At 38.9% G+C, this 25,111-nt stretch overlaps 1 protein-coding gene across 2 annotated transcripts in view; it reads right to left on the bottom strand.

Annotated features, from left to right (window-relative positions):
- ACVR1C (activin A receptor type 1C) overlaps positions 1-24,545 on the bottom strand; it is a 74,259-nt gene extending 49,714 nt beyond the window's left edge. For both annotated transcript variants that reach the window (XM_037138328.2, XM_037138329.2), the window contains exon 1: positions 24,252-24,545. In XM_037138328.2, coding sequence (XP_036994223.2) covers positions 24,252-24,324 — 73 coding nt within the window. In that variant the 5' untranslated portion in view covers positions 24,325-24,545. The remainder of the gene's footprint in view (positions 1-24,251) is intronic.
- Between the last annotated feature and the right edge of the window lie 566 nt (positions 24,546-25,111).

The following is a 25,111-nucleotide window of genomic DNA, read 5'->3' as shown; positions in this document are numbered from 1 at the left end:
TTTTCAAGTTACAGTTTACATTCAGTATTGTTTTCTATTACTTCTAGGTGAACAGCACAGTGGTTAAACATTTATATAATTTACAGTGTGATCCTTCCAATAATTCTACCTACCTAGCATCATACATACATAGTTTTACAATATTAATGACTGTGTGACCTAGGTTATATTGCACATCCTCATGACTTTTCTGTAACTACCAGTTCGTACTTCATAATCCCTTCACCTTTCATTCAAGCTCCCAAAAGTCCTCTCTCATCAGGCAGCCTTCAATTTATTCTCTGTATTTATGAGTAGTCTCTGTTGTGTTTGTTCATTTATTTTGTTCTTTAGATTCCACATATAAGTGAAATCATATGGTATGTATCTTTCTCTGACTGATTTCATTAGTATAATACCCTCTAGGTCTATCCATGCTGTCCCAAATGGTAAGATTTCACTCTTTTTTATGGCTGAGTAGTATTTCATCATATAAGGGTACATCTTCTTTATCTACTCACCTATTGATGGGCCCATGGGCTGCTTCCACATCTTGGGTATTGTAAAGAATGTTACAATGAACATAGAGGTGCATATGTCTTTTCAAATTAGTGTTTTGAGTTTTTTTGGCTATCTACCCAGAAGTGGAATTTCTAGGTCATAAAGTAGTTCTATTTTTAATTTTTTAAGGAACCTTCCTATTGTTTTACACAGTGGCTGCACCATTCTGCATTCCCAACAGTGCCCTGGGCTCCCTTTTCTTCATATTCTCACCGGCACTTGTTGTTTGTTGATTCATTGATGGTAGCCATTCTGACAGGTACAAACTGATATTTCATTGTGGTTTCGATTTGCATTTCTTTGATTACTAGTGATGTCGAGCATCTTCATGTATTCCTTGTTTTGCACACTCCTTACTGACTTTTTTGTTTTCCTTATTGTGTTCTGCAAATTATTTATATATTCTGATTCAAGTGCTTTAATATGTTTCACATATAGTATCTTCCAGCCTGCGGCTTGTCTTTTCATTCCTTTGACACCATCTTTCAAAGCCTTTCATTTTGATGAAGTTCAATTGATCGATATTTTCTTTTATCAAATATGCTTTCAGTGCTGTCATCTAAGAAACTGCATAACCCAACATTAAAAGATTTTCTTTATTAGAAGTTTTTATAGTTTTAGATTTTATTTTCATGTCTATGAGTCATTTTGAGTTAACATTTATAAACATGTAAGACATGTTTATAGGTTCTTTTTTTGTTTGCCTATACCAACATCATTTGTTGAAAAGACTACCCATTAAATTGCCTTTATATCACTTTTTAAGTGAAAAGAACAATTGATCATATATGTATGAGTGTATTTCCAGTCAATGAATCAATACACTGTTCCTTTTGCCAATAACACACTATCTTAATTACTGTAGATGGATGGATTCAATTTGATGAATTTTGTTGAAGATTTCTGCATCTGCATGGTAGAAATTAATCTGTAGTGTTATAGATTTATAAATATGCTATATATATATTTATTATTGAATTTATTGGGTGATGTTGGTTCAAAAACCCATGTAAGTTTCAAGTATACAGCTCAATAAAAATCATCTGTACCCTGCATCATGTGCCCATCACCCTGAGTAAAGTATCTTTTCTATCTCCATTGCCCCCTCTTTGCACACCTCCACTTACTCCCCTTTCCCTCCAGGTATCACCACACTATTGTCCTGTTGTCTGTGTCTATGTAATACATATACATATATGTGTGTGTGTGTGTGTGCATATAATTCGTTGCTTAATCCCTTCACCTTCATTCATCCAGCTCCCCAGCCGCCTTCTCCTCTGACAACTGTAAGTCTGTTCCATGTATCCATGCCTCTATTTCTATTTTGTTCATCAGTTTATTTCATTCATTAGAATCCAAGTGTAAGTGATATCATATGGTATTTACCTTTCTGAGACTGGCTTATTTCATGTAGCATAATACTCTCCAGGTCCATCCATGCTGTTGCTAAATGTAAGGTGTCCTTTTTTTATACATTCGAGTACTATTCCATTGCATCAATGTACCACAGCTTTTTTATCCACTCATCAATGATGGGCACTTGGGCTATTTGCAGATCTTGGTCATTATAAATAAGGCTGCAATAAACATAGGGGTGCATGCATATATTCTTTTGAATTAGTGTTTCAAGTTTCTTCAGATATATTCTCACAAGCAGGATCACTGGGTTAAAAGTCAGTTCCATTTTTAATTTTATGGGGAAACTCCATACCGTTTTCCATAGTGGCTGCACCAGTCTGCATTACCACCAACAATGCACTAAGGCTCTTTTTTCTCCACATCCTCAACAGCACTTATTGTGTGTTGATTTATATATGGTAGGCACTCTGCCATGTGTGAGGTGATATCTCATTGTGGTTTTAATTTGCATCTCTGACAATTAGTGAGGTTGAATATTTTCATATGTCTACGGGTCCTCTGCATGTCCTCTTGGAGAGGTGTCTCTTCAGGTCCTTTGCCCATTTTTTTTTGACTGGATTGTTTGTCTCCTGGTGTTGAGTTATATAAGTTCTTTATATATTTTGGAAATTAAACCCTTACCAGATATATCACTGGTAAATATATTCTCCCATACAGTGGGTTCTCTTTTCTTTAGCTGTGAAGATCGTTTTTAATATGATGTAATCCCATTTGGTTTTTTTTCCTCTGTTTCCCTTGCCCAGGGAAATATATCAGCAAAAATATAGCTATGCAAGGTCATCTAAAATGTTACTGCCTAAGTCTTCTGCTAGAATTTTTATGGTTTCACACTTATATTTAAGCATTTTATCCATTTCGACTTTATTCTTCTGTATGATTTCAGTCGGTGGTCCAGTTTCACATTCTTGCATGTACCAGTCCAGTTGTCCCAACACCAGTTTTTGAAGAGATTGTCTTTACTCCACGCTATGGTTCTGCCTCCTATGTTAAATATTAATTGACCATACAGGTGTGGGTTTATTTCTAGGCTCTCTGTTCTGTTCCATTGATCTATATGCCTATCCTCATGCCAGTATGAGGCTGTTTTTATTACAGTGGCATTAGAGCAGAGTGTGATATCAGATAATACCTCCAACTTTGTTCTATTTGGGGTCTTTTTTGGTTCCATATAAGTTTTTGGAATAGTTGTTCTAGATTTGTGAAATATGCCATTGATATTTTAATAGGAATTGCATTGAATCTATAGATCACTTTGGGTGGTATGTGCATTTTAATGATGTTAATTCTGCCAATCCATGAACACTGTGTGTGTTTCAACTTATCCGTATCTTTCTCACTTTCTTTTTTCAGTGCCCCATCATTTTCTGAATAAAGGTCTTTTGTCTCCTTGGTTAAATTTATTCCCAGGTACCTTATTTTTTCTTGTTGTTTCAATAGTAAATGGGATTGTTTTCTTAGTTTCTCTTACTGGTAGTTCATTACAAGTGTATAAAATGCCAGCAATTACTGAGTATTTATTTTGTATGCTGCTACTGTACCAAATTCATTTATTAGGTGGAGTAGATTTTTTGTGGAATCCTTAGGTTTTCTAGGTAGAACGTGATGTTGTCTGTGCATGACAGTTTTACTTCCTCCTTTCCAATTTGATGACTTTTAATTTCTTCTTCTTGTCTGATTGTTGTTGCTAGGACTTCCAGTATTATGTTGAATAAGAGTGGTAAAAGCAGACATTCCTGTCTTGTTCCTGATCTTAAGGAAAACACTTTTAGTTTTTGCCCATTGAGTGTGATGTTGGCTGTGGGTTTTTCATAGATGGCCTTCATTATGTTGAGGTATAATCCTTCTATTCCCCCTTTGCTTAGAATTTTTATTATAAATTGGTTTTGGATTTTATCAAGTGCTTTTTCTGTATCTATTGATATGATCATGTGATTTTTATCTTTCATTTTATGTGATGTATCAAATTTATTGATTTGTGAATATTGTAGCAACCTTGCCTGCCCAGAATAAATCCCACTTGATCATGGTGTGTGATCTGTTTAATGTATTGCTGGATCTGGTTTGCTAATATTTTATTGAGGATTTTAGCATCTATGCTCATCCGGGATTTGGCCTATAGTTTTCTTTCCTTGTAGTGTCTTAATCTAATTTTGGAATTAGAATAATGCTGACCTCATTAAAAAAGCTTGAAAGTCTTCCCTTTTCTTGAGTTTTTTGGAATAGTTTGAGAAGGATAGGTGTTAATTCTTCAAATGTTTGGTAAAATTTGCCTCTGAAGCCATCCAGTCCAAGACTTTGGTTTAATGGGAGTTTTTTTTTTTTTTTGATGACCGCTTCAATTTCATTAGTTGTATTTTGTCTGATCAGGTTTTCTGATTCTTCCTGATTCAGTTTTGCAAGACTATATGTTTCTAGGAATTTATCCATTTTGCTCAGGTTGTCCTATTTGTTGACATACAGTTAGTTGTTCATGATTCTTACAATTCTTTGTATTTCTATAATGTCAGTTTTCACTGCTCCTGTTTCATTTCTGATTTTATTTATTTGGGTCCTCTTTTTTTCTTGTTGAGTTTGGTTAAATGTTCAACAATTGTCTTTCTTTTCAAAGAACAAGCTCTTGATTTCATTGGTCTGTTCTACCTTTTTTAATCTCTATGTCATTTACTTCCACTCTGACCTTTATTACTTCCTCTTTGATGTTGTTTTTCTAGTTCTTTTAGGTATAGGGGTAGATTGTTTATTCGAGATTTTTCTTGCTTCTTGAGATAGGCCTGTAATGCTATGAACTTCTCTCTCAGAACTGCTTTCACTGTGTCCCATTGATTTGGGTTGTTGTGTGTTCACCCTCATTTGTTTCCAGGTAATTTTGTATTTCTTCCTTGATCTCACTGACAACCCATTCACTGTTTAATAACATGCTATTTAGCTTCCATGGGTTTGAATTTTTTGAAATTTTTTTATTGTCATTGACTTCTAGTTTCTTACCATTGTTATCTGAGAAGATGCTTGATATGATTTCACTCTTCTTGAATTTGTGAAGACTTATTTTGTGTCATAATACGTAGCCTATCTTCCAGAATGTTTTGTCTGCACTTAAGAATGTTCTGCTGCTTTGGGATGGAATGTTCTGTAAATATCAATTAAATCCATCTGATCTAGTATGTCATTAAAAGTTGCTGTTTTCTTATTTTTGTTTTTGTTTGGGGGGGGGGGGTTGGTCTGGAAGATCTATCCATTGATGACATTGGGGTATTAAAATCCCCTACCATGATTTTACTGCTGTCAATCTTTCTTAAGGTCAACAAAGATGTTCTTTACATAGTTAGGTGCTCCTATGTTGGGCACATAGTTGTTTACGAGGTTTATAACCTCTTGTTGTATCAATCCCTATAGTATTTTGCAGTGATCTTCTTTGTCTCTTGCTATGGCTTTTGTTTTGAAGTTTATTTTGTCAGATATACCAGTATTTTGCCATGAATAATGCAGACTTCTTTGCCCAAATTTTTAAAGAAAAAATATGTGCATTACATGTGGGTATTACTAATCAGGTATCTATATAAATGTGTTTTAATGCTTTTATTTATGTTTATGTGTTAAAAGTGTAACTCTAGAAAGCCAGAATCATACCTGTATGAAAAACAAAACCCCGAAATATGATCATTGGTTTGTTTCTAAGTATAAATAAATAAATAATTGATCATTGGTTTGTTTCTAAGTATAAATAAATAAATAATTGAATTAAAAATTAAATTATTTTTATCCTGAAAGTTCGGACCAATAACATGGGTGTACATTATACATGGCAAAATATGGTAAGTATTGCTACCCCAGCTTTTTTCCATCTCTATTTGCACAAAACATTTTCCTCCATTCCTTCCCTTTTAGCCTGTGTGAATCTTTTGTTCTTAGGTGGGTCTCTTGTAGACAGCATATACAGTGTCTGGCAGAAGTAATGCCTGCTTGAATATGGTTGGTAGAGTAATAACATGGGTATAATAATTTATACTTTTAATTTATTTATTTATTTTTTTTTAACATTTAAAAAACTTTTTATTTTGAAATAATTTGAATATTAACAAAAAGTTGCAAATATGGTACAAAGAACTCCCATATATCCTTTGCCCAAATTTCCCAGATGTTAACATTTAGAAACACTTGATTTATCAAAGAAGAGTTTTTTTTAATTGATTATGCTGTTACAGTTGTTCTATTCCCCCTTTCATTCCCCTCCCACCATACCCCCCATCCCCACCATTACCCCCCCCTTTAGTTTATGACCATGTGTCTCAAGTCCTTTAGATTCTATATTTCCCATGCTATTCTTGCCCCCCATCTATTTTCTATCTACTGTCTATGCTACTTATTTTCTGTACCTTCTCCCCCCATCTCCTCCTCCCACTCCCCCTGTTGCTAACCCTCCTTGAGATCTTCATTTCTATGTTTCTACTCCTGATCTAGCTGTCCTTTTAGTTTGCTTTCATTTTAGGTGTGGTTGTTAATAACTGTGAGTTTGTTGTCCTTTCACTGTTCATGTTTCTTTAACTTCTTTTTCTTAGATAAGTCCCTTTAACATTTCATATAATAAGGGCTTGGTGATGATGAACTCCTTGAATTTGATCTTATCTGAGAAGCACCTTATCTGTCCTTCCATTCTAAATGAAAGTTTTGCTGGATAGAGCAATCTTGGTTGTAGGTCTTTGGATTTCATGACTTGGAATACCTCTTTCCAGCCCCTTCTTGCCTGTAAAGTCTCTTTTGAGAAATCTGCTGACAGTCTGATGGGGACTCCTTTGTAGGTGACTGTCCCCTTGGCTCTTGCTGCTTCTAGGATTCTCTCCTTCATTTTAATTTTGGCTAATGTAATTATGATGTGCCTTGGTGTGTTCCTTCTTGGGTCCAACTTCTTTGGGACTCTCTGAGCTTCCTGGATTTCCTGGATGTCTATTGCCTTTGCCAGATTGGGGGAAATTTTCCTTTATTATTTGTGCAACCATACGTTTTCCACTGGTGGTTGTGCCTTTCCCCCTTCTGGTACCCCTATAATCCGGATGTTGGAGCGTTTAAAGATGTCCTGGAGGTTCCTAAGACTCTCCTCATTTCTTTGAATTCTTGCTTCCTGACTCTTTTCTGTTTGGCCATTATTTGCTTTCTTCTGGTCCACTCCATTGATTTGAGTCCCAGTTTCATTTTCATCGCTATTGGTTTCCTGTGCAATTCCGTTCATTTCAATTAGTTTCACCTTCATATGTTTCTCTAATTTGTGGCTATAATCAACCAGTTCTGTGAGGATCCTGATGACCAGTGTTTTAAACTGTGCGTCTGAGAGTTTTGCTATTTCTTCATCACTTAGATCTATGGGCTCTGGGGCTTTGAGATCTTGCGACATTTTTGGTCTGTTCTGGCCCTTTAAGTGTGAGAAGCGGTGCCTTGGACTCCCAGGTCGCTGGGTTGTGACGCTATATGTGGGGGGCGTGGTCAGAGCGGGGAAATGGCGGCGCCCTTCACTGCCACTTGCCACGGGGACCCACCGGGCCCGGGCCAACTGCCCACTCCCCTCGCCTGACTGCCCGTGCACAAATGCACGACCACAGTCAACACGCAGCACCGCTTCCCCGCTGTCTCCTCCCGGTCGCTTGCCTGGTCACTTGCTCAGTCGCTCACTAGGGTCCAACCCTGCGCCTGGATTCCTCGAGTCTGGATTCCGCGCCTGAGCCAGTCTGACCGAGTCCTCCTGTGCAACCCCGCTCCACCAGCCACTGGTTTCGGCCCTTACCGGTCAGGCTGAAGAATTTGTTGTTAATGGACTTCCGAAAAGTTCAATTTTCCGTGTTCTGGCTGTGATTTCTGTTGCTAATATTTAGTTGTCCCTAAACTTGGTTGTGTGAGAAGGCACGGCATCCACCTATACCTCCATCTTGGCAGAAGTCCAGAAGAGTTTTAGAGTGTACAGCTCTCTCAGTTGTTGACACGCGTCAGCCGTGCCTCAATCTCACGTGTGAATTCCCGGGTGTTAGGCTCCAGTCCCTGGAGTCTCCGGAGTTGCCCGCGCTTTTCCTAGAAAGCTACGCATCAGACTATAGAGGGTGAGGGCCAGAGTACAGCCAATCCTCTCCAGCGCCGGTGCTCTTCCTGGAAGCCCGACCCCTCCCGGGGCCCAGGTAAACCTGCGGCCCGACCCCTGCTTGCCCTTCCGCTGCGACGAACCCCCCACGATTCTCTATACTTTTAATTTAAATATTTTTCCTAAATTGTCATATGGTATGCTTGAGTGTGATATTGTTATGTTACAGAATTACATGCCTATAATTTTGTAATAAAAGATTTTGTGCCCTGGCTGTTGTATCTCAGTGAATTGAACACAGGCGTGTGAACCAGAGGATCATGGTTTGATTCCCAGTCAAGGCACATGCCCGGGTTGCAGGCCAGTTCCCAGCAGGGGACACACAAGAGGCAACCATACATTGATATTTCTCTCCCTCTCTCCTTCCCTTCCGCTCTAAAGATAAATAAATAAATTTTACAAAGATTTTGTAATAAAAAGGGCATTATTTGTGTCAGACCCTGTATATGGGTCATGTTTTCTTATCCATTCACCTATGCTATGTCTTTTGATTAGAATATATAAGTTTGTTATTAATAGATGTTTATTGCAATTTTTCCTTTATACATACATTCCTCTCTTTCTGTATTTCTTCTTCTTAAAGCGGTCCTTTTAACATCTCTTGCAATGCTGGTTTGGTGGTAATGAACTTTGGCCTTTTTTTTTTGTTGATGAAACTCTTTATTTCACCTTCAATTTTAAATAATAGTTTTGCTGGATAGAGTAGTCTTGGTTGCATATTCTTGTTTTTCATCACTTTGAGTATTTCATGTCAATTTCTTCCAGCCTGAAGTGTTTCTGTTGAGAAATCAGCTGACGCTGACAGTATTATGGAAATTGTCTTGTAGGTAACTACCTCTCTCTTGCTGTCTTTAAGATTCCCTTTTTGTCTTTAATCTTTGCTATTTTATTTGTCTTGGTATAGGCCTCTTTATGTTCAACTTGATTGGGACTCTCTGTGCTTCCTGAACTTATGTGACTTTTTCCTTCACCAGGTTAGAGAACTTTGCAGCCATTATTTCTTCAAACAAGTTCTATATCCCTTGCTCACTCTCTTCTCCTTCTGGTACCCCTATGATGCAGATGTTGTTATTCCTGATGTTGGCTCAGAGGTTCCTTAGACTTTCCTCATTTTCCTCTTTTCTTTTTGATGTTCTGCTTGGGTGCTTACTCTTGGTTTGTCCTCTAAAGCACTGACTTGATCTTCCGCCTCATCTAAATTGCTGTTGATTCCTTCTAGTGTGTTCTTCATTTTAGATATCGTAATCTTCATTTCTAACTGGTTCTTTTTTATGGTTTCTAGGTCCTTTTTAATGCTTACTATCTCTCTGTTTAAGTCCTCACTGGGATCATCTTTCTTTCCCTAAGGTCCTTGAGCATTCCTATAACCATTGTTTTAAAGTCTGCATGTAGTATTTTTGTTGCTTCCATTTCATTTAATTCTTTTTCTGAGGATTCCTCTTTTTCTTACATTTGGGGCATATTTTTTATCTCCCCATTTTATCTCTGTATATCAGGTAAATCTGCTATAACCCCCAAGCTTGTTATGATGGCTTTATGATATAGATGTCTTGTTGGGCTCAGTAGCACAGTCTTCCAAATCACCTGAGCTCAGTGCTCCAGGAATGTTTCTCATAGGTTATGTGTACCTTCCTGTAGTAGTCGAGTCTTAAATGCTATTGGCCATTTCATAGGTGGAGTTAACCCTTCAGGCTGGCTGACTATAAAAATAAACCCTGATCACAATGTATGAATCACTTTGCAGGGAATACTCCCAGAGACTTCGTTCCCAGCAGGGTCTGGTGTCTGCCAGAAACCCACTTTGGGTGTACCATGTATATGGCTAGTTGGCTCAAGCTCTGGCGTGTTCTGAAGCCCACCACTGGTTGTGTTGGTTCCGATTCAACTTGGGAGGTGTTCAGGTACAGTTCAATGTCAGATGTATCATGTAACTGGCCTTGGGTTACCTTTCTAGAGCTTTCATGCTATTTATTGTTTGTGGCTGCATCTACTGGGCCTGGGTGTGCTTGGAAGGGGCCAATCTGTATACAAAGATCAGCTTCCTCCAGCTTAGAGCTGAGAACAGATCCAGAAAAGGTCCAAGGCCTCCTGAGGTCCACCTCCACCTGTCAGCTACTCTACCTCCCCCTGAGGTTTGCTTGGTCTTCCTCCAAAGCCTTTAGAAGTCTTATAAAAAATATTGTGCAGTAGACCCATACACAGGTCATGATTCCAGTAGGGTGACCAACAACCAGGTTTAAGAGGATGGGGTTTATTGGTCCCCTGCATGGAGGCCACATGGTCAGGCACTCAGTAAGCATGAAGTAACCCCTCCTCCAGAACCAAATCACTCAGTCTCTGCTAGAGTCTCCAACTCTAGCCTCCTCTGGAGGAGTGTACTACAGTTCAGGTTGGGTACAGTGAGCACCCCACTCTGCAGGAGCAAGCTCAGGAGGTCAGAGCCACTGGGAATCAAGAGAACAGATCATTGGTGGTGCCAGCCAAGCCCCCAGGAGGGAGCCAAGCACCATCCCAGACAATAGCCTCTGAGAAAGACACACTCCAAATGTCCCAGCTGTGAGCAATCCTCTTTCCCTACTCCCACCACAAAACCGAGCTCATCAGGTCAGGGCCACTGGAATTGGGGCAGAGGAAGATCCAAACAGTCTTCCATTGGGGGTAGTGCAAGCAAGACTGTATGTAGGAGTAAGGTACTTATTCCCCTTCCTGGGATAGCACAGGCTGAGCTTGCAGGAGGGACAAGAATGGCCCTCTTGTGATGTAGCCACACAACCCAGCACCCATCATTCCTAGACAAAGGCCTCCCCATGAGATGGAACTCTAAAGCTCTGCATGGCAATGTGATCCCCAAAGCATGACTGAACTCAGCAGCATGGGGCCACAGAGTGGCAGGGCAGGTCAAGTGATTCAACAGGGTCCGGCACTGGCTGTGCACTTGAGGTGGGGAAGAATGATCCCCTTTCCACACTACCCAATTCAATGACTGTCTAAGTCTCCACCAAGGGCCTCTTCAGAAAAAGAGCACCCAAAAGGTCCCTGCTGGGTGCAGCCAGTAAAACCCTCTGCAGGACCTGTGAACAACAGAGTGGTGTCACCAGGAGTTGGAGGAATGGGCAGTGCACTCCCCAGGCTGGTGCTCTAACAACAGAAGGGCTTGACCCTAGAAAGGTGATATCTGGGTCTCCAGTAGACTTTCTTGTTCCCCAGGTGGACTGAATCTCCACTAATTTTCACCACCAGATGCAATGCCGGCTTGTTTCCCCATTTCTGTTGCTCTTGGTTGGGAAATCCCCATGTTGGGTGGATAGACCAGGCTGATGTGTAGAGTTTTGCAGTCAAGACATCCCTCCAGCTTCTCAGCTGCCATACATGGGTGTGGGGACAGCCCTTTCCATGTATCTGTCCATCTCGCTAGTCTCTATGTGGCTTCTTCTGTAAATTCTTGGTTATGATATTTTAGTTCAGTTAGCCCTCAGTTGGTTATTCAGGTTGATTGCTCTATAATTTAGCTGTAAATCCAATTTGGTCCCAAGGGCAAGTGAGTGTAGCTTCGACCTACTCTGCAGCCATCTTGGAATCTCCTATAGTTTTCTTTCATTGAGATGTCTTGACCTAGTTTTGGTTTCAGTGTAATGCTAGTCTTGTTTAAAAAATGAGCTGAAAAGTGTTCCCTCAAGAGTTTGGTTAGAATATACACTATTTCTTCCAAAAATTTCTGATAGAATTCACCTGTGATGCCATCTGGGATTGGCATCTTCTTCAATAGAAGTTTCAAGCTTTAAATTATGAAATGAATTTTATATATCAATATAAGTATGTATGTGTGCTTATGTGTTCAGGTTATCTATTATTTCTTGAGTGGCCTTTGGTCATTTGTACTTGTCAATTAATTTATACATTTTACCTAAAGTTCCTAATGTGGGATAAAAATGTTCAAAACATTCCTTTATTTTTACTTTTATGTGTATAGGATATGTACCGATGTCCTCTCTTTCACTTCTGATAGTGCTAATTTATATATTACCTCTTTTCCTTGATGAACCTAGATAGAAGTAAATCAATTTTATTTATCTGTAAAAATATATAGTTTTTTGTTTTCTTCATTTTCCTTAATATTTTATGTTTTCACCTCCATTGAGTTCTTTTCTCATTTGTATTATTTTCTTTCTCTTGTTTGCTTTGAGTTATTTGCTGTGTCTATAAATTTCATTATGATAACTACTTTAAGTGTATCCCGCAGTTTTTGATATGTTATGCTTTAATTTCCTTCAGTTAAAAATATCTGATTTTTCTTTTTACTTCTGCTTTGATCCATGAGTATTTAGAAATTTGTTGCTTAATTTCCAAATATTTGGAGGTTTTCCAGATAGAATCCAATTGTTGATGTCTAGTTTATTTTCATTATGTTCGGAGAAAATATACCATGTAGTTTAAATTCTTTTAAATTTATTAGATTTGTTCTGTGACCCACAATATGACCTATTTTGATTAACATTCTATGTGCACTTTAAAAAATGTATATTCTGTTGTTGGTGGTTTTAAGCTTACATAAACATCAGTTCAGTCAAGTTGGTTAAAAGTATTTTTCAGATCTTATATACCCTTGCTCACTTTTGGTCTACTTATCAGTTATGGGAGAGGAGTGTTGAAAACTCAAAATCTAATTATGAATTTGTCTGTTTCTTCCTTGAGCTTTATCAGTTGTAATTTCATGTACTTTGAAGCTCTGTGGTTAGGTGCACACATTTAAATTATGGTATCTTCTTGGTGAAGTGATCCCTTTATCATTGTGAAATATCCCTTGCAACATTCCAAGTTCTGAAATCTATTTTGTCTATTATTAAGTTAGCCAAACTTAATAACCCCAGCTTTTTTAAGATGATCGTTTGCATGATAGAACTTTCTGTACTTTTGCTTTTAACTTATTTGTGTATTTTTAGTTAAAGGGCATTTCTTATATTGAATGTGAGTTTCCTATAGACAGCATAGAGTTAGTTCTTGCTTTCTTACTCAATACAATAACCTTTTTTTTAATTGTTGTATTTAAACTACTTACATTTGATGTAATTATTGGTAATTATTGATGATATGGTCGAAATTAAATCTACCATCTTGGTAACTGCTGTTTGTTCTATCTATGTTTGGTGCCTTTGCAATTTTATCATCATGTTTTTGTATTTGAATATCTTAAATTTCACTTCATGCACATTATTGGCTTATTTATACTTAAGATATTAATTTGTATTTTAATATTTAGGGGTTGCATCGGTTGCACAATATTTTGGGCTGGCCAAAAAGTTTGTTTGGTTTTTCCACAAGATGGCTCCAATAGTGCTTAGTTGTCTTTAACTTCCGTCAAGACAATTTTACATTGTATTGTGACGGCTTTCATTTCAGCATTTTTAAGAAACATCAATATTGGTGAACTTTTGTGTAGCCATTTTAATATTGAAGATGAAAGAAAATATGCCACATTTTCAGCATATTTTGCTTCATTATTTCAAGAAAGGTAAAAATGCAACTAAAACACACCAAAAAAAGATTTGTACAGTGCATAGAGAAGATGCTATGACTGACTAAATGTGTCAAAAGTGGTTTTTAAAGGTTCATGCTGGAGATTTCTAGCTGAATGATGCTCCATGGCTGGGTAAACAAGGTGAAGTTAAAAGCAACCAAACTGAGACATTAATTGAGAACAATCAACATTATACCTTGTAGAAAATAGCCAACATACTCAAAATGTCCAAATCAATGAAGTTACTGGTGAAAATGAAAAACATGTCCTTTATTTTATGGAAAAAAACATACAGATGTTTTGGCCAATCCAATACATCTTTACTAAATCACAGTATAACTTCAAATAATACTATAATCCTTCATTTGTAATATAAAAACTTAACAATCATATATTCCCAGAATTCCTCCTCTTAATTCTTGATGCTAAGATGTCATACATTTTATCTATATATATCCTATAAACTCATAAAGCATTGCTATTATTTTTGTCTTAGAGTCAGTTACTTTTAAAGTGATTAAAGTTAAAGAAAAATAAATTTTATATTTCTCTTCATTTTAGCCATTTCCAGAGATCTTTATTTATCTGTGTGGATTCAAGTCTCTGATAATTGTACTCATTCAGTCGAAAAAGTTCCTTTAACATTTCTTACAGTGCACATATAGTAGTAATAAATTCTCTGTTTTTGTTTATCTGAAAATATTATTATTTCTCTTTCATTTTAAAGGATAACTTTATGTTGTATGGAATACTGGGTTGATAGTTTTCTACTTGCTGTACCATAAAGTTGTCCATTCATTGTTTTCTGAAGGTCATAGCTTTTGATGATAAGTGCACTATGATTCTAACCTGGTTCTTATGTATGTAATGTGACTATTTGGGCTGTCTTCAAGTTTACTCTTTACCTTTGAGTCTCATCAACTTGTATATGTTTTGTCTAATGTTATGGGGTTTGCAAGGAGATATATTTATCTTATTTTGGCTTCTCTGAGCCCCTGCGATTTGCGATTTTATGTCTTTTATTATATTTGTAAAATTATTAACCAATATCTTTTCAAATAATATTTTATTCCAGGATTACACTTACATATATGTTATAACATTTGATACTGCCTCATACCTCTTAGATTCTCTGTTTGGGTTCTTTTCACTGTCCCCGCCTTATTGCCTGGAACCTCCCACTTTAGTGTAATGACTTTATAATAGTACAATTACACAATTATAAGGTAATTTCTATTGATCCATTTTCAAGTTGAAAGCACAACATAGCTAGGGGACAATTTTCTTCTAGACAGAAAGGTAGGTAAAGGCCATTGTCCCTTTTCTCAACCCTCCCTCCACAGAACCATAGAGCCAGCAAAGTGGGTACCACATCTGAAACTCCATCAAGCTAGCTATCAGTGTTTGCCCTACCATGGAGATCCCCTGAGGCTCATCCCACCCAAGCTGTCAACAGTGGCTTTTTCATGTGAATGGCTTGTCTTGGCTCATGCTTCACAACTTCCCAAATACTTTCAAACAAGCAGTAATCAGCCTCAGTGAGCCCCTAGTCACCATGCATCTTGCTAAGTGGCCCCTGTGATGGCACTACCAACAGTCAACCTGGGTTCACAGCTGGGCTTCTACTGAGAACCTCCAAGACCAGCACAAGTAGCATCTATCTGCAGATTGCTTTACAGCTCATGGAGAGTGGCCCTGGCCTGCACCACTCAGGAAATCCTAGAGCCTATGCACCCAGCAGACAGCTACAAACCATGTTAGAGCATCACCACACTGCCCCTGCACAGCCGATCCTCCATGGAAGGCAGAGGTGGGTGGTCAGTAGTCACAATCAGTGCTTGCAGCTGACTGGCCTGGGTAAATCCCTCCCACTGACCTGCCAATAGCAACCAAGGCTTAACTAGAAGAGGAGGGTGTGCTCAGCTGACACAGAGGGCACAACTTGAGTACCCAGCTTGGGTGATAGATGAGGCTGTGCTGCTGGACCCTACAGGACACCTACTATTTTAGGCTATACCACCAGGCCAGGGAGTCATAGCAGCTCTACCTAATACATAGAAACAAATACAGGGAGGTTGCCAAAATAAGGAGACAAAGAAACATGGCCCAAATGAAAGAACAGATCAAACTTCAGAAAAAGAGCTAAACAAAATGGAGATTAGTAATCCATATGATGCAGAGTTCAAAACATTGGTTATAAGGATGCTCAAGGGACTTTGTGAGGACTTCAGCAGCATGAAAAGATCTAGTCAGAAATAAAGTATACAATAATTGAAATATAGAACAATTTATAGGGAAATGACAGTAGTGTATGAAGCCAAGAATCAAATCAATGATTTAGAATATAAGGAAGCAAAAAACAAGCAAACAGAACAATAGGAAGAAAAAAATAACCCAAACAAAATAAGGATAGTGTAAGAAGCGGTCTGGGACAACTTCAAGCATTCCAACATTTTCATCATAGGGGTGCCAGAAGGAGAAGAGAAGGAGCAAGAAATTGTAATTCTATTTGAAAAAATATTGAAAGAAAACTTCCCTGATTTGTCACCAAATAGTTAGTAGACATGAAAGTCCAGGAAGCAGAGAGAGCCCCAAACAAGATGGATGTAAACAGGCCCACACCAAGACACATCAAAATTAAAATGCCAAAGATTAAAGATAACAAATCTTAAAAGCAGCAAGAGAAAAGCAGCTAGTTACCTACAGGAGCATTCCCATAAGGCCATCAGCTGATTTCTCAAAAGAAACTTTGCAGGCTAGAAGGAATTGGCAAAAAATATTCAAAGTCTTAAAAAGCAGGGACCTATAGCCAAGTTTGCTCTACCCAGCAAAGCTATCATTTAGAACTAAAGGGCAGATAAAGAGCTTCCCAGACAAAAATAAAAATAAAAAATAAAAATAAAAAAACTAAAGGAGTTCATCATTACCAAACCATTATTCCATAAAATGTTAACGGGATTTACTTAAGAAAAAGATCAAAACTATGAACAATAAAATGGCAATAAATACATACCTATCAACAATTGAATCTAAAAAACAAACTTAGCAAACAAAAAGAACAGAGACAAAATCATGGATATTGAGAGTGTTTTGGTGGTTGCCAGATGGGAGGGTGGGTTGGGGGAATGGGTAAAGAGGTGAGGAGATTGAGAAGTACACATTGGTAGTCACAGAATAGCCATGAAAATGTAAAAAGTACAGTACAGGAAATGGAGTAGCCAAAAAACTTATATACATGACCAATTGACATTAACAAAGGTGTGGGGATTACCTGAGGGAGTATGGGGTGCTGGGTGGAGGGGCACAAAAGGGAAAAAATTGGGACAACTGTAATAACATAATCAATAAAATATAATTTTAAAGAGAAAGTGTCAGCAAACTATAGCCCATTGGCTGGCTCATGCATAAATCAAGTTCTATTGAAACACAGCAACATCTGTTTCTGTATTTTCTATGGCTACTTTTATACTACTAAAATGGCAGAATTAAGTAGTTACAACATAGACTTTATGACCCAGGAGCCTAAAATATGTACTTGCAACCCTTTCAAAAACAGCCACTCTAATTTTTTTTAATTGTTTTATTTTTTTATTTTAAAGAAAGTAGAATGGAAGGAGAAAGAGAGGAAGAGAAACATTGATGCGAGGGAAGAATTAATCTGCCTCCTTCCTAATGCACCCCAAATGGGGACCAAACTGCAACCCTGAAATGTGCCCTGATGATAAATCGAACCAGTAGGTTTGGGGGACAACCCCCAACTGAGCCACACTGACCAGAGCAAAAGTTTGTCCCTCCTAATCCAAGGTAGCAACTTAAGAAGCTAGGGTAATAAAAGAGTAAGTTAAATTCAAAGTAAGTAGAGAAAAAAATGCTAATTATAAGAGCAGAAAACTATTTAAAAAATAACAAACAACAAAGAAAAATCAATAAAAGATGAAGTTATTTATTTGAAAACAATAAATAAAAATGATAACCCTCTCAGTAACTAATCAAAGTAGAAAGAGAGAAAATTTGAATTTCCAGTGTCAGGAATATAAGAGGTAATGGCACTACAAATACTATCAATATTAAAGAGATAATAAAGAAATATTATGCAAAACTTTATGATAATGGCAATACTGAAAGCAGAGTTTAGTAAAAGCAATTCCAAAGGGCAATCTTAATCTTTATTTGGCACAATAACTCTCAGTCCTTTTAAAGAGGTCTAGTTGTTTTAACAAAATCAACTTTCTTCTGTGTCTAGAAAAGCAATGCCCTTTAATATAATATAGATAATATATTATAGCTAGGGAAAAGCTGTAGATAAGAGAGCTAAAAAAAAAAGGAGAGTGGTTCACTCAATTGTGCATTTTATTATTCTGTAAGGAATCTTCTGCTAATCATACAACTACTCTTTATTCAACGTTTCAGATTTACAGTGTATTATCTAGTTCCTGGGGATACACACTGCAGATTGTAAATGGAAGTTGAATGCAAACACTGTCTCACTGTGATTATTAAAGTAGGCAAATGTTCACAGAGTAGATCTTTACTCTTAGAAAGCAATAATGGGGACGAAGAAATGAAAAAAATCACACACACTTTAGGAAAGCAGGCCAGAAAAAATGTCTTCAGATAAAATTATGAGATGTGATGAATTAATACTTTTTAATATATACTGGCTCTGTTTTGAAACAATTTAGTTCCTTAAAGTCATATTAATGTGAATTACCACCCTCTGAGTCAACAGGTCTTGGACCAGCATGCATTTATGAAACTTAACATTTTGCATTAAAATGATCATTGTCCAGATCTGGGTGGATTAGATTGTTTTCTAGTCTGTTTTTTTTGACACAGAGTATTTATTTCAGGCAATTACAGCTTTAAATAAAAATTCTATGAAACAACATGTAACATGGCATCTATCTCTGTCATTTTATCTTGTCATGAGATAAGGATGACAAAATAGATCAGGAGAAAATGTGTTTCATTTTCAAAATTAGAGTATACTAATCATTTTCTTGATGTGAGAAGTTTAATGAAAAGTAGATTGATCTATTTTGGGACACTTGAGTCCCTGGCAAATTTAAATTGTTTAAAAAATAATAAGCCAAGTTCTTGAGTCATACTGAATGATTCACCCATGAATTCTTGAGGGGATTAATTTAAAACAGTTCCAAAAAAACAGCATCTTTACATACCTACTCTAACAACAAAAAAATAAAGAACCCGCAGAGAACAACAGAAAAGGAAAATTAGTCTAGAGGAAAAAAAGTGAAGGATCAGGACAGAGAAGAACCTTCTTAGCCTGGTTGACCAATCAAAGTAGATGAAGTCAAGAGCCACATGATAAGGCAAAGGAGTGTTCCCTGAGAAAGAGCTGAGTGTTGGCTTCTATGGAAATAAAGTATTCTTTGTCTATTTCATACTCCTACTCACCTCCTCCCTCCCTTTTACTTTTTAATGGATCCCCAAGTGAGAGGAGAAGTGATTTGTATTGTTCAGATTCCAGGGGACCAAGAGGCCCACGTGCTTTAGGGATCCAAATTTCAAAGAATGGAAAAGGCACAGGACTCAAGATCATGAGGTCTTCTGCATCTATTCATAGAAAGTATGGGAATAACAGGACCTGCTTCTTCACAAAAGAGATCCAACCACCTTTCTTCATAGACCACCTTCTTTTTCTCACTTAACAGTGACCCTTGAGATTATCACCTGGAACCCTTGTCAGAGCTACCTTGGCTAAGGTGAGGTGTTGGAGATAGAGGTTCTCTGCTCTGGCATCCTGGCTTCATTTTGCCAGGCATAGCATAGCCTTTTGATGGTATCATAGTATCAGGATCCAGGATTCTGACTTATCACACATATTTCCTTATTGTTAGGCTATTTAATTATTAAAAGTTTAGAAAAGTAAAGTATTTTTGAGTTCTGCCAGGTAATTTTAGGCCAACACACCAGGTAACAAAAAAAATTACTTATTTTGCCTCCCTTTTTAAGGTATCCCTTAGTAACCCCTCTTAGGCTAGAGTGAGGCACAGCTGAGCAAAGGTAGAATTTAGGTATTCCAAGTTGCCTTAGGAAAGGTAGCATTTCTATATCACTTATGAACATATACTAATATTATCTCAGTTTCTTAAGCAATGTAAGAATAACCATCCAACTCTGGCCTTTTCACAATAAGCCAGGTGGTGAAAGAGACATACCACATGATCTAACCTTTAACAGGAACCTAAACACAAAACAATCAAACAAGCAAAATATAAGCAAAGACACTGAAATACAGAACAGGCTCACAGTGTCCAAAGAGGAGAGGGGAAGAAATTTCAGGGGAAAGAGGGGAAGGGTTTACAGGAACAAATATAAAGGACACATGAACAAAAACTAGGGGGGGTGGAAATGGGAGGGAGAGGGGAGGCGTGGGTGGGTGGGCTGGGATGGGAGTAAAAGACAGAAGACTGTACTTGAACAACAATTTAAGCCCTGGCTGGGTAACTCAGCTAGCTACCTGATAGCTACCCTGGTTGGTTAAAGTGATGTCCAGATATGCGAAGGCAAAAAAGTAAGTGGAACTATACATTGATGTCTCTCTCTCTCTCAAGAGGCTGATATTTACGTGTTCCTACTTCTCTCCTAAAAGACTTGTGGCGGATCTCTAAGAACATGCTCTAAAACTTCAAATTGTGTCAGATTATCAGGTCCTATGGGGCTTCAGACCTTCCCAGCCCTTACTCTATCCATTCACCTCTCCTCTTAACCTTCTCTTACTTACAATAAGCAATGCAAGCACTGACTAGAAAAAGTCAACAAACTGGACCTCAGCTACTGCCTGGAAGCATTTCCTCTAAAAGAAAAACATACAAATGTTTATACAAAAGGAAAATACTCTAAAAATACACTTGAAAATAATAACCACATCCAAAAGACAATAAATTTCGGCAAAACCAACTGCTTTCACATAACAATTATTTGCAGAGAGTCTAGAGTTATTCTTGTCTTTTTCACACATCCTTTCCTGCTAAGATACTCATGTAAGTACAGGACAGGTTGGGCATCCCTCCCTGTTTCCGCAGAAGCAGTGGAGATAGTGCACAGAGCTGGCAGTGATCCATTCAGAGATGCATACGGGACAGCAGCAGATCTAGAAGAGAAGTTTTAAGAGACAAGGACTAGAAGAAGATAGGCCTATACTTCTCTTTCTAGTGCAAGTGTTGGAAATACATGTGTCAGAAGCTCATCATCTCACCACAATATTTCTTTAATGTTGGATTGCCAGATAAAAAAAGTACAGAATGCCCAGTAAAAGTAGAATTAAACAGCAATTAATTTTAATATATGTATGTCCTATGTCATATTTGAAACATACTTACAATAAAAATTATTTGTTTTTCTGAAGCTCAGTTTAACTGGGTGTTCTCTGTTTGCTAAGTCTATGGCCCTAGGTAATATATATATCTTTTTTAATTATCCACAAGTGCCCTTGGCTCTAGGTGCTTTTTATCTTCAGGCCAGTCCTATACCCTAAACTCCAGGCACATAAACCCCACTGCTTACTTGATATCTCTACTTCAGTGTCTAACAGGCACTGTTAGACCACCTTAAACTCAACATAACCCAAACAGAGCTTCAGCCACCTGCCGCTGCCCCTTCATCTCTCCAGAACTGCACCTCCTGCAGCTGGCCTCACCCCTCTTAGGGGTCTATTCCATTGCCTGGGTCAAAAATGTGATGTCATACTTTGCTCCTCTCTTTCTCTCGCTCCTCCAATCCTTTATTTTTCTATGATTGCAGTGAATCAGAGGACTCTCTCTCTTTAATACTTTGTACATTTGAGGCTAGAAAATGGGCTGAAGCATTATAGTCAATGAAGAAATGTGCCCCCAAGGACTTCCGCACAAAGTTTGTCCCGGGCTAAAAAAGTTTGTTCCTTGGAAACAGGGAGCCTCTTGCCACATTTGTGTCCATTAACCAACCAATGATTGTGCTTAAAGAAGGGCAAAGGTGACAACACCTTTTGCATTTATAAACTCAGTCAATCCGCAGCTTTTGCTTTCACTTCCAACAAAGCTTAAAATGTATAGTGGGAAGTGTCGTTGGAAGGGCGCAGCTCACTCTCTGAGACCCCAACCCCTACCCTGGTTATTAAATGAAACAGTTTTCACTTCAGAGTATCTAGCTTTCCAGACTCTTAGTAATCCTTTTCCAACCAGAAGACCAAGGAGTTTCATAAAAGAAATGGGGAATGTATAAATCTATATAATATCCGAATTATTGTAATATCTCAAACTTATAATGGGAGACATTTTCTGCCAATTTTATGTTTAGTACACATGCTAACTGTTGGGGGGTCACATCAGGTCTTCTTTGTCATACACCCAAAAACCTAGTAACTAGATAATTAGAGTAACTCAGAGGAACCTAGTTTTTTTTACCCAGTCCAGACCAATAAATGTTTTCCCTAAGTTCCCATCAGGATTAGCCTCTGAGATGCGTAACAAGTGGCAATAGTTTCTATTATGCTGTCAATGCACCACGTCTAAGGTGACAGAGCTGTTGGAAAGAACAAGCAAGGCAAAAAGCGCTGCTGGTTTGTCAATGTCTTCAGATATTTACGGTCCTAGGCCCGGTGCTCAGCAGAGCCAAATTGGAAAGTGTTTTTTTCTGTCGTGCAGTTTTGCTGTCCTTGTGTCAATAGCAACTTCTCAGATAACATGTCAACAATGGCAGGTATATTTTGAAAAGTGGCCAATATGATGAATCATACAACTTGTAAAAGTGACCAGGGCAAAAATAATGTAGATAACCATATGAGAAACAACTTAGAAGGCTACATATGAACAATCACAAATGCTACCAACAAATAAACATTTGTACAAAAATTAGGAATTAAAAATGTAAATGGCAACAGGCTGTTTTTCTTGTGGAGAACAAAGAAAGGTAAAGTTTCTGAAAGACATTTGAAAATGATTTATGTGACATTCAAAAGTTCATTGTAAAAGTTCAATTTTGGTAAGTACTTCTCTCTCTAGTATACTGACAATTATCTCCATATCAGGCATTTTTCTTGCCTTCAGATTTTGAGGAAACAATCAAATTTAAATGGATAGTCTATTTCTTTTTTGCACATTTCAATGTCAAAAGTTCCCATTCCTTTCAAAAAACATAGCAGGGCTTGTCTTTCTATGTCACTTTACCCAGGGTCTCTAAAATTTTATAAAAGATTTGTCATATAACAAGACATACTTTTCAAGCTATATAAAAGGATGGTTGAGTCTTTTATAAAATCTTTGCATCTAAATGTGGGGCTGTATGGACAGCCTGTGGAGGCAATTTCACTGGTGTCTAGTCAAATATGTGGAAGACTTTGTATTTTTTGGAAACTCCATCAGTCAAGAGTACTTTGAGTGTTTCTTTCAAATTAGCAGAATTTCCACCCATTTCTTATGAAGACTCCCATCGTCAGTTTTCTTCCCATTGATGAATTTACTAACTCTGAATGCAAATATTTCACTTTATCTCATCATTTTCCTGACAACCTTTGGGTAACTGCTTTCTTAATTAATCCCTTCCAAAAATCAAATTTTCACTTAAATATATTTCATGATTCTCTTAGACCATCTGAAACACTGAAATCTGTACACGACAGCAATCATACTATTCAGCACATGTCACTAAGAGGAAAACTACCCACCCTGGAGGATCTAGTCAAACAGATCTGATATTAATGTCAAACAGATTGTCATCTGGGAAAACAAAAATGCATCAAAATTGGCTTCGGGCAAAGTACAGTTCTATGGAAAAACACCAGGTTTTTATGTGCAAATGTCTTAAATGTCTGATTGAAATGTTTCAAGAATGAGTTATCAAGAAATCCTACTTCTGGTCTCCATAACCCAGGAAAATGTTATAATCAAAGTAGTTTCACAGTTAAATGGATTTTCATCTCAGCACACTGTGATTTTACCAAAGATGCATTTGCCCCAGTTTCTAGTAAACATTATAAAGAAACGTTTGGTTTCTAGCTTGGGCCCAGGGTTCTGTTTAGCCTATCAAGGAACAGACCTGTTATAAACGCTGGGACGCTTGCCAGAATTTTTTTTTTCCTGCAACTCTTAGTAAAGATCGTACCTCGAAAGCAATGTGTGTTGCAAACCACGCAAATTGAAGCTCCCACTCCCGCCTACATAGCTTGGCAACAGAGGCTTTTGAGGTATCCCTGGCCTCCTCAAACTCAGGCTGAATCTCCACTACGTCTCCCCACCTTCCCACCACCTTGCTCAGCTCTCCAGAGCTCAGCACAAAGCGTCCCCAAAGCACTTGCAGAGTGAACTAATAGTGCCACCCAACTCCCAGCCCTGCGCATACCCAGAAACACACTCCCTCCCTCCTCTGCAAACTGCCCCAAATTTGTCACCCACCTACCCAAACCTCCACGTTCCTATTGCTTTTCCCCTCCTCCTGGTGGTTTCGCCCTCAAACAGCTGTCTGCTCTTACGACTACCAGATGTCAGGTGCCCACGTCGTGCCCTGTCCAGCGCCCCTTCATTCCAAAAAGCGCTTCCCCACTCCGCCCCGCTGAAGGTCAGTTTGCTCGGAGCACCTTCTTCCACGCTGGTGCCCACCTGCAGATCAGCCCGATTCCCACCCACGTGAATGCGTAGGAAGCGGTGCCTGTCATACCTGCCGAGAGCGCGGCGGCTGCGGCGAGCAGCAGGAGAGCCTGGTGGAGGGCAGCGCGGAGCGCTCGGGTCATGGCCACCCAGCGGCCAAGGCAGGGCAGCGAGACCGTAGAGCGGAGCTAGGCGGCCCGCCGCTTTGAAGTTCCCGGGGCGCAGGAGGGAAGCGCAGCCCGACAGCCGTTTGAAGTGCGCGGTTAGCTCCGATCTGTGAGGGCACCCTCCTCCTCTGCCTCCCCCATCCCACACCCCTCCTGGCTGGCTGTGCGCAGCGCTCCAGCCACTGACCCCAGCAGCCAGCCGGAGGGGAGTGGTGGGGGTTGGGGGCGGATGAGGGTGACAGAGCCCGCCCCTGCCGCGCCTCCGCCCCCTGTGCCCTTTGGTAACCGCCTGTGGCCTGGCGCTGTTGGGCAGGCGGGCAAAGGCAGCACGAAGGCAAGGAAGGGAGATCGCTCGGAACTTGGGGCGGGGGATGGGCCAGGGGTGTGGCGCGGAGCTCCCAAGACTGGAGGTGGGGGTCCCGACGGGAGGGAAAGCCCTACAAAGACTTTGGGAAAACTTAAGCCCTGCAGTAACTGCTTCCTGGTGGTCAGCTCTGTAGTGCCCTACAGAAAATCCAGCTATCCGGGTCTCTTGACATTCGTTTGTAGTACAGTGCCCTAAAGGTTTCTAACTAAACAGCTAAGACACACACCTGGGTATTCCTGCCTGGCTCTTCCCACCACCAAGTCCTAGCTGTGCCTGGGTCTGTGGAAGGGCGCCCTCTCTGTTCACTCCCGGAAGCAACCTATTGTTCGCCTGCAGGGGCTACCCATTGGCTTTGGTTTCTCCAACTTCATTTCTGATGTCTTCCTGAGACCCTCC

Source organism: Artibeus jamaicensis, unplaced genomic scaffold (genome assembly GCF_021234435.1).
Source record: "Artibeus jamaicensis isolate MK-2021 breed Jamaican fruit bat unplaced genomic scaffold, CSHL_Jam_final contig_1832, whole genome shotgun sequence".
Classification (NCBI taxonomy): Eukaryota; Metazoa; Chordata; class Mammalia; order Chiroptera; family Phyllostomidae; genus Artibeus; species Artibeus jamaicensis.
The sequence above is the reverse complement of the archived record's forward strand: the minus strand, read 5'-3'. Positions and strand labels throughout refer to the sequence as shown.